This window comes from Neolamprologus brichardi, chromosome 3, assembly GCF_056152115.1.
Source record: "Neolamprologus brichardi isolate AB-2024 chromosome 3, ASM5615211v1, whole genome shotgun sequence".
NCBI classification, from domain to species: domain Eukaryota; kingdom Metazoa; phylum Chordata; class Actinopteri; order Cichliformes; family Cichlidae; genus Neolamprologus; species Neolamprologus brichardi.
This window is the reverse complement of record NC_142106.1, coordinates 24,351,165-24,361,745: the sequence shown is the minus strand read 5'-3', so window position 1 is coordinate 24,361,745 and position 10,581 is coordinate 24,351,165. Positions and strand designations below refer to the sequence as shown.

Here is a 10,581-nt window from a genome sequence, read left to right as displayed (position 1 = left end):
TTGTTTGTTCTGTTGTCTCTTAAAGAAAAGCAGGTCTTCTCTTTGAAACACTAATTTTTATATTTTGAACCTTTTGTTATTTTGCACTTTCCAACTAATTAAACTTAAATTTGAGGCAAAGTGTTTCCAGACAATTGCTTCTCAGATAAAGTTAATTTGCAAATGATTTCAGTGTGTTTGCATTATTTATTCAGTGACTAACATCTGTGCTGGAGTTCAGCCTTGTGTTGTTGTGTTATCATCAGACAGCAATGTTGTTCAATTCACACAGAGGTCATCCACATGAAAACATGCCGACCTGAGCTGTTTGTTAGATTAGCTCAGCATGACAACAGCAGTACAGCAGGGGCTGATTTACACATTCATTTATGTCTGTACTGAAGTAAAAAACGTGTTACAGGTTTAAGTTTCACTAAAAGTGAAATCTCAGCTGTTATTGGAGGATACTTTACTTAAATAATTTATTTATATTGATTAATTTATTTTAATCTCTCCCCCCCCCCCCCCAAAAAAAAAAAACAAAAAAAAAAACAATTAAAATTAAAATAATGAGACAAATAAACCTAAACCACAATCATAACGGGATAAATCATGAACAGAAGCTAGTAGCCAAGACTCAAGATACTGAAAAATGTAAAACTGAGAACCAAACAGGACAAATAATAATCAAAAACCACAGACCGTGACAGCCACCACCTTCGACCCAAAGTCTGTTTCAGGTTTTAAGTTTTATTTAAGAATACAAAGAATATCTGGATATTTATAATAACTCTCTGTTGTACTAAAAATCACAGCAAATGATTTTCCATTATATTTATAGACAAAGGAAGTACTCTAGCCTATATATAGATTTTATTGTTTCTGTTTACATGGGTATCCTTCCACTCAAGAGAGGAAAAATATTTGGTTGTGTTCAGACTGTGGGTGGGTGGGGGCAGCACAGAAAACATAAGAAAGCCTACTGCTTGTTAAGGTATGATCAGGTGAGCAGCCCACAGTCTGCCCAGAATTTTTTTTTAATCAAACGTTTCTAACACAGTCCGCTGGAAAAACAAAATGCCATACAGTCAGAGATGTAACACAGGTTTCACACAGGGTCACACAGAGCTCACTCGCATTCACCCACACAGTCTCAAACAATACCAGAATACTTTGCCTTACACGTGTGACGTATTGATCCTCCTTCAGATTCTTCTCATTGATCTGAAGTGCCTCACAAACACATTGTTCAAACCTGCTCTTACATTGTATGTACTAACTGTATATGGTTGGCAAGATGTCCACTGCCACAAGTGAATTTTTCCAGCTTGGTAAATCTGTCCCTACATGTGCCAATATTGACTCCCGCAGTGACTGCTGTACGCTGGAACAAAGGAGAGATTTTAAATATGAGTTTATTCATGAGTAGTTTGGTCTTGTCAGAGATCATGTACAAAAACAGTCATCTCAGAGAGATCTGAACAGGGACTCTAACCAGCAACCTGAAGATTACAAGTGAGCGGCATTAATCTCAAATCTTTGTCTCAACCAAGCTGTGAACTCTAAACTTTTAGCTGCCCACAAAGAAACGAGGCAGGCTGCATCGCCATGTGTGAAGCACATCAATCTTTCATCTGGTCTCAAAGAAAAAAGGGGAAAATCCTGTCAACAACTTACTAGCAACACTAATTACTGCACCCTTACTGTAAATCATGTTACAGTAAGGTTACTGAAATACTGTGAGCAACGACTTTCATTTCAAAGTTATAAACTTTGCTTTTTGTTAATGATGCCCATGACTGAATTCAATCTCATGTAAAAAAAAACAAAAACAAAAAAAACAAACATTTTTTTTATACAAATCAGTACTCAAAGCCAATGAGATCTTTGAAAATCTTTACTCCACCTCTCTTTGATGAGGCTAATTATGACACAGAAACATCAACATTAACAAAACAACACCTGAAAGTTGACCCAGATACTCAATAATTTTGACCTGTTTCTGCTAAAATGCATACACAGTGGTGTGGAAAGGTCTCATTTGTTTTTATTTGCTGGGAAAAATTGGAAAGAGATGCAGTGATTTATTGACATGAGTGCAATAAAATCCTACAGAATATAAGGTAAATTCTATTCATTTTGGAAGTGAATATTTGGTGTGATTACCTTTTCTTTAAAAAAAATAACAACAACAACAAACATAGCCCAATTTCTCTTAGACAAGCAATGCTGAAATTCCACCACACTATCTTCAGGAATAGTTTTCCAGGCTTCTTGAAAGAAATTCAAAGCTCTTCTCTAGAACTTGGCTGCCTTGTTCCATAATTCTCCGCTGTGTTTTACAGATGGCACTCACTCCATCGGACCAGTGTCACTGAGTTTCAGTGCAGTTCTTTTGTTCCTGTCTCCCTTCCTTAAGAATGGCTTCTTGACAGCCACCCTTCCACTGAGACCATGTCTGATGAGGCTTCGGTGAACAGCAGCTGGACCAGCTGAGGGGGCAGATGCATCTCTCAGGTTTCTCAGGTCTTTCAAAGAACTGTGAAAGACTTCAGAAAACTCTTGCTCAACACCATACAAAATATGAAGAAATGGGTTTTGATGACCCTGTCTTTTATGTAGTACTGTACATATAGATACAGCTGGCTAACTAAGAACAGGTAATGGTGGTTGAGTGCATTACTTGTTTACTTTGAAACAACTGTTCCTGCTGAGTCCAGGTCTGTCTGTAGCTCTCCACAAGTGGTCTTTGGCTCTTGGACAACTCTTCTGATCATTCTTTTCACTCCACTGTCTGAAATCACCCGGTATGGTAAAATGATGTTTTTTCCACTTCTAGATTATGGGCCCGACAGTGCTCACTGGAACCTTCAGTAGTTTAGAAATTCTTCAATAACCAATGCCATCAGTAAGTTTCGCATGTTTTGCAATAAGGCTGTAAAGCTCTTCATTGGTTTTACCCATCATGTGATGTTTATTGTGTGGTACCTTGCTAATGATACATTTTTATAGGGATGAAAGCAGCTGATATTAATTTATATAAAGTGGCAGGATTACTTTTTAATTAGTGATACATTTCAGCTGGTGTCATGACTTTCCATGCCCTTTTAGATGTCTCGGTCTTCATGTGTTCAATACTTTTTCCCTGTGTCATTTCTCATTATTACACATAATAAAATCAGTATTTACATTAAATATGTTAAATATTTCATTAAAGAATACAGTAATGTGACATCATAAAAAATTTCCATGATGCACTCATTGACAGGAGTGTGGTTCTTTGGACCATGGTGGTGAATGGGTTATAGTAAGGGTTTGAGGTTAGGCGAGTCACCCTCAATCAGGATGAGTGAGTGGGTGGATAAATATAATCTGTTTTTCATATGTTTTAATTCAGGTCCCACTTTCTCGCCCACCCACATCTGCAACTCTGCCTCCTCTTCACACCACCTGAGGCTGCTCCACACTTTCCACTCCCCCCCCCCCACCCCCACCCCCTGTCACCAAACACTCTATATGTCATTCCTGCATCTAGTCACTTCACTTTTGTCTTCTCCAGTCCCTTCAACACAATCCAACAGGCACTGCTGAGGGAGAAGCTGTAAGGAACAGGACTGGACATCACCTCAACAACCTTGCCAACAACTTCCGCGAGTAGTTCTCAGATGATAAAGCCATTATTGAATGTGTAGCTGAGGGGAACAATCTGGAGGAACTGTCAGAGTTTGGACATTGAGGCGGTCGACACATATATATTACTGGGTGTTCACCTTAACAATAAACTGGACTGGTCACACAACGCTCATGCTCTCTACAAGTAGGACCAAAATCAGCTCCATCTGCTGGGCAGGCTGAGGTCTTTTTGGTTGAGCAGAACACTGTGAAGGACTTTCTATTTTATGCAGCCCGTGTGCTCTTGGGAATCAACTTGTTGGAGTAAAAATATTATTTAATCTCTATCAAACTGTTATCTGTGGCATTTTTTAGATCTACGTAAAGAAACTGGGACTAATGATGTGTTTTGGTGACAGACTGCTGGTAGCAAAGACACACTTTAAATGGGTTCTTTACCAAGTTGTCTGTTATTGGTGTTACAACACCAATTCGTGTCTCTTTTATGCTTGAATAATTCACAGGTTAAAGTGGCTTGAAAAAAAGCAATCCTCTGAAAATGGTAAAAGGACTGGACGGAAAATAAGTGAAAAATGTCCAAATAAACACTCTGAAGGATCCTCAGAAGTCCTGGAGAACTCAGGATCACTCTAAATAAATGTGAAGAAATGTTTGATGACCAAATGCTTTTACTGTGTACATAATACATGTCTGAAGAAATGTCAGGTTTTCTAAATCACATCCATCAGTATAAAAAGACGGGCACCTCAGTGTTGCATATATATATTTAATTTTGTCTGACACACTGAGATATTTATAATTAGAGCTATCTGTATTTTTGGAGGGTTTTTTTTATTATATTTTGTAGATTTGTTTTTATTATATTTCTGTAACTTTGTAAAATATTGCATTAATAATTTCATTTTGCTTACTTAGTTACAGTTCAGTCTTGGAGCAACTGTGACCACCTTATTTTGTGGGGGATTAATAAAGTATTCTGGCTAATATTGGCTAAGTAGCAATTTGACTTTGTGTATTGGGATGTCACACGGTGTTTTACAACATTACTTTAATCTTTACTTCTCGCTTATGTGAAAAATCCTCCAGTGGAAAGGAGCCTCACATCCAGGCAGCAGTTGACCATGCGCTTCTGGTAATTAACCTAAAAATATAATGACATTTAAATGTGCAGAAATATGACATCATGCAAAATGTCCATGATGCAGTCATTGACAGGAATTAGGTTCTTTTAAATGTGGTCGTTAAGAGTGTTGCATCGCAACGTTGGTTGGAATCGTTTAGGCTGAATTGTGTCTTTGACTTTTGGCTGTGAGTATCTACACCTACCCACTACAGGTGTAGATGTGTAGACCTTTCACTCTTGTGTCATCGGCTTCACTCCATCCACCCTCTCTCTAAATTCCCCTGAACAAGGTCCCTGAACTGGATAAGATGTAAAGAGAATTAATATGTGTGTGGATTAAGATTATTACGATGGAAACACAGTTAAAATAACTAAAACTTAAAAACGTGTTTAAAAGCGGGAGTAGAAAAAATGGAAACTAAACGCACGTCAGCAGGAAGCCACTGCTCCTTCTTCTTATTTTACTTTCACTTTCAGACTCAGAGCCGCGCATGAAGCGCTTCCTTCCTTCATGTTACTGAAGAAAACAGCCTGTTTTATACTTTTTTCTCGTCTCCATGAAGAGAATGGTGGTCACGATCAGCTAATTAAGCTCCTGTCTGAACAGGTGAGCTGCTTCTTCTCTGTCATTCAACTTTTGTGCAACTCTTGCTGGGATTTGTAAATATTTGTCATTTTATTTGCCCGCGCTCTTGGACTCCAGGTTAATTAAAAATCGAAATAAAGAGGAACTAACTGCTGCTTTTGTGGGCTGTTAACTTTGTACTGTTTACTGTAAACAATCAGACAGTAATTAATAGGAATTTCCCGTCACTTGACTTGGAGTTTTTCCAGGCTTCCTTTACTGTTACAGAAAACCTTCTGTTTTTCTGGCACTAAAATTCCCTGCTAACATTTATGTAAGCTTGTGTTATTATCATTATCATTATTATCATTATCATTATTATTATTATTATCATCATTATTATTATTAATGGCACCTGGAAAGAAGTAAATACAGGGGGCAGCGGGGGCGTGGGACAAAAAAATTACTGCTTTAAATGTGTGCGAAGTGGGCGGAGGGAGAGAGACAGACTGGTATTTATCAGCTGCTGTCAGTCAGCGTCAGTCTCACACTCACTGTAGATGGATGTAGCAGAGTTTAGGTTCAGTGTGTCTCTCTCAGCTTTAAAGCTCACCTTTATGCTGCTTTTCGCTCTCACTGTTGAAGGTAAGATTGCTCTGCCATATGAGTCCAGTTTTGTTTAAGCTTTAATTCATGTTAGTCGTATTTTTCTAGTGTTTCCGATGCACCTTGAACGTCTGTCAATGATGCAAATTATTAAACTTGCTTTAGTTACAAATATTATAATTTAATGGGAGTATTTAAAAACAGTGGCGAACACAGTGATGATAGCAGCAGTCTGATATACTGGCTGATGTTGCAGATGTTTCGCACTGTAAATAAAAGCAGATGCTGTATTCAAGTGTAAATTAGTCTAAAAATACTGCACCAAAAGTTGTGCCTTACTCTTCTGTGTAAAGTTATGTTGGGGGTTTAGAAAGGAAGCTCATTTTTTATTATTATGCTATCAGAGTTTAGCTATTTCTTTTAGTTTATAGGCCTATATATATATTGTGCTCGGAAATAAAACATGTTTAAATCATAAATAACTGAGCTGAATCTATTAGTCAGGTTTGAGCATTTCACTATAGAAGTTTCTAGTTTCTGTGTCAGTTTAAAGATTTTTATTAACTTAATTCATTTATTTTTATTATTCTTTATTCATTTATCTTTAAACCTGTAGCTAAACAGCCAAATAGAAACTTTCTGAAATTATCAGTTACTCTGGGATGGTGGTGATAATTAGCTGTGAAAATGATTCATTTTATTAATGCTTGCTTGTACAGAGACACGTGTAGCATTAACCAAAGCCACATGTCCACAGTGTTTACAGCCTGAGCCAAGCTAGCTTGGTGCATGTTGTAAATGAGCCACTAAGCTATAATACATGAATTGGAACATGTAAATAAAGAAGGAAGAGCACAAAACATTCAGGTTATAAACAAGGATAAAGTGCATGCAGCTGATTCCTTTTTGTTAACTGACGTGTAAACTGTGACAGTCAGGATCCACTTTGCTCTCCACATGCTTCCCAAACAGAGGAATCTTTCTGTCAGTGATTTGATTTTGCTCGTCTTAATCTTCTTAATCACTGTTTTTGAAGTTACAGATGCTCTTTTGTGGAACTCTTGGTGTTATGTACCATTATTTTTTTTACTTTTAGAATAATGTAACTTACATTCAATGCAAGAAGACGATGTAAAGACCTGAAGCCTGCCCCACAGCTGTGTGGAGATTTGGATCTATTTTAAAACAGGCTTTGGTTCTAAAATTAAAGCTGTGCTGATTTCAGAGACCCAAACCTGTCCATGTTGCACTTTTTACTGAGATGCATGTTTATGACTGTTAGAGCTGCACTTTTTCAGCATTTATCAGCTGCCGTGAGACAGTTTCTGCCTCACTCTCACTGTAGATGGATGTAGCAGAGTTTAGGTTCAGTGTGTCTCTCTCAGCTTTATGCTGCATTTTGCTCTCAAGTCTATTGAAGGTAAGATTTCACTGCAATTAAAAAAGTAATAATTCTGAAATACTAGTTACTTAATTTCTTTAGAAAACATTTAAGCTTTAATTCATGTTAATCATCTTTTTTTGGCCGTGCTTCTGATGCGCTGTCACCGTGTTTACACTTGAGAGTAACAATTGACGGAAAAAGTGTGGACGTTATACCAGTTTTTAAATTGTGTTGATAGGCCACGTAAAACCAGAGTTGTGATAAAAATATATGCAATGTTTGGTTTTCTTTCGTTGTTTATATTTACTGCGGGGATAAACGGTAAAAACTGTGTTTTATAAGGAATAAGGTTTATAAGGTTTTATAAGAAAAACGCTCGAAAGCACTCTCCGCCTGTGAGCAAAAACAATACCAAAAAAAACCCCAGCATTTCCTATTCGTCGAAAAATGTACCATGTCGACCAATCAAAAAATGAATGATATAGCAACATGGCATTTAGATGTTTAGGAAAGAGGGAAGTTTTAGGAGAGACAGCGGTGTTTGGAGATGTGAGAAATTTGCGACGTTTAGCGCAAATCTTGTGTAGTTAGTGTGTAGTGTAGTCAATAGTTTTGTTGTGTGTGTCAGAACAATGAGGCGACTGATGAATGTTACAGGTGTTACATCCTGTTGTCAGGTCTGCAGGTATCAGGCTGGTGTTCTCCTTTATCTCATAGTGGACAGAAATTATTTTCTTGGAGTGGCACAAATAATTTGTGTGGCATCAGATTTGATGAGAACAGCTGATTGTTCTGTAAATAGTTTGAAATGTTTATTTAAAAAACGCCTTGGCTGCATTTTTAGGAGAGAGTTACAGGACTCTCTCCCAGACCAAAGACTCATAATACAAGTCAGAGCTTTATAAAAGAAAAGAAAAAAAAAAAGAAAGTTGTGTTTTCAAAATTGGAGTTCAAGTTATTTTTACTTCCAATAGTGTTAACATGCTACACAGGTCATGAACAAGATTGTTTTTCACATTTTCATTGTAAGTGGGCTAAAGCAGTTAATTAAAAGTAGTCTAACATAAATGTAAATGCTGTAATTTGATTATTTTAATAAACCATGTAACTTGGATGGATTAGATGCTGGTGTGACCACAGTACACACGTCTAATGTCGTTCACAGTGGTCCACGAGATTGCTCAGGGAGTTTGTGTGTTCGCTCAGACACATGAAAATTTAGAGGGAACATTGGTCACAGGTGTAGAGGTGCTGAAAAGTTGATATTAACATTTTTTTATTGCACTGGGAAGTGTTTGATGAGAAAGGAAGACATTTTTGAAAACGTCAGACTTGGTTTTCAGCTGGATGTGTGTATTTATTTCTCCTCCTCAGGTAAGTTTGATGTGGTCGGATCACTTCAGCCTATCCTGGCCGCTCCAGGTGATGATGTCATCCTGCCATGTCACGTGGAGCCAAAGTTTAATGTGGCGAGATTGACGGTGGAGTGGTCGAGGCCCGATCGTCGTCCTGACCCCAACGACCGTCTGAGTCGAGTGGAATATGTTCATCTTTACAGAGACGCCCGAGAGGTCCCCGACATGAAGATCCCATCATACTTCGGAAGGACGGCGTTGTTCACAGACGGCCTAAGAGAAGGAAACATCTCACTAAGAATCACTAATGTGACACAAGAAGATGAAGGAAGATACAGATGTTTCATCCCAAAGTTAAATAGTCAAACAACGTCTTCAATTGTTCATCTGATTGTTGGTGAGTTAGACTGAAAAGATTTTTGTTGTTTGGTTTCAAACTTGCCTTAAAGACCAGTGTGCTTGGGTTATTTTACCAACAACTTATTTTGGTGTTGCTCCTTAAAAACGTCTGGATATTATTTTATTGTAAATAATGAAATGTTCTTACAATCTTATATTCAGCTGAAACTATGACAACCGAGACACCACTGCATCCTGAAACTCTCCAAACTCCTGAGCCGATGGACGAGTTTCACAGTAAAGGTGAGAACATGAGGAACAAATCAAGACAATTAAAAAGTCTTGAAATGGATCTAAATCACCTTTATGATGCAGTTTTCTCTCACTGATAGCAGCCTCTCTGTGTAGTCCTCAAAATGTCTAATGTGTGCAGCTTTTACTTTGAAGCACAGTTGAAGCTCTGCAGATCTCTTTATTTATTTCTGTGAAGCAGTAAATGTATCAGTTATTCTCTTGTGGATTTTGACAAAGTCGTGTTTGCTGCCCTGAGAATTCTGGGACTTGTAGCATTAAAGTGACCATCAGGACTGATATCTCAGTAATTCTAACTTCATTTCACTGTTATGTAACTTTGTGTAACTTCTGTGCTTGGTAGTTTAATAAATGTGACATGTCATGTTGTGTCTTACAGTAGATCTCATCTGTGTTTGGTTTTTCCTGGCAGGTGGTTTGTCCCATCGGAGCCGACTGATCCCACTTGTGGTTTTCTGTGTTTTTATGCTGCTCTGTGTCGCAGTCGCAGGACGCTGGTTCACTGAGTCAAAGCATCGAAAAACAGAAGTATGTTGATCTTATGCATTTATCTCATGATTGAAGGATGGAAATGAAAGGACATTGTTGTTAAAAAAAATTTTTTTCATTCTTTACTCCAGCTCGAGAAAGGACCTCCTATCTAGGTGCCTTGCTCATGGACATGCCTTGCTCCCAAACTCCCAGTTGGGATTCAGGAGACAGATACCCTCTCTGTTTTTAAGATCAGGCATAAAACTTTCCCTTTCAATAGCTAGGGCTTGACAGCAAAGCTCTGCTGAGGGTGGTGAGATCAGCACAGCGCATCACCAGGACTGAACTACCAGCCGTTGTATGAGGAAGATGCAGCGGATCCTCTCTTATCCCAGCCACAGACTTTTCACACTCCTGCCATCCAGCAGGTGGTTCAGGACCATCCAGACCCGCACTACCAGATACAGAGACAGTTTTTACACACAAGCCATCAGACTTTTGAACTGCTGACATTCTATACACATCATTACAATTACAGGACTCTACACACTGCCACTTCAACTAATGCCACTTAAATGCTCATTGCACAAGTTTTGCACAACCTGTAAATACCAACTTGTTTTAAATTCACTAAATATTTAATACTTTTTTTTCCTCTTTATCATTATTATTACTGCTATTTTCTGTTATTTTCTTCTTAATTTAACTGCACACATGGGGTTAGTACTGTTTCCTCACAGCAGGAAACTCCTGGTTTTGAATTCATCATCTGGCCTGTGCCTTTGTGAGGTTTGCATGTTCTTCCCATGTCTAT

General features: G+C 38.1%; 1 protein-coding gene across 1 annotated transcript; it reads left to right on the top strand.

The window, feature by feature from the left end:
* Positions 1-5,860: 5,860 nt before the first annotated feature.
* Positions 5,861-10,282, top strand: LOC118455694 (myelin-oligodendrocyte glycoprotein-like). Its single transcript, XM_087835150.1, has 5 exons — positions 5,861-5,945; positions 8,665-9,042; positions 9,207-9,287; positions 9,709-9,824; positions 9,917-10,282. Exons 1-5 carry the CDS (start codon positions 5,861-5,863, stop codon positions 9,938-9,940), a joined length of 684 nt encoding a protein of 227 aa, XP_087691276.1. The 3' UTR covers positions 9,941-10,282.
* The last annotated feature ends 299 nt before the right edge of the window (positions 10,283-10,581 follow it).

Excerpts from the sequence above, each read along its gene's own strand:
- LOC118455694 (XM_087835150.1), top strand. The coding sequence starts at position 5,861 with ATGGATGTAGCAGAGTTTAGGTTCAGTGTGTCTCTCTCAGCTTTAAAG. Across the intron at positions 9,043-9,206 it reads AATTGTTCATCTGATTGTTG|CTGAAACTATGACAACCGAG; the intron begins GTGAGTTAGACT and ends TCTTATATTCAG. Across the intron at positions 9,288-9,708 it reads GGACGAGTTTCACAGTAAAG|GTGGTTTGTCCCATCGGAGC; the intron begins GTGAGAACATGA and ends TTTTCCTGGCAG.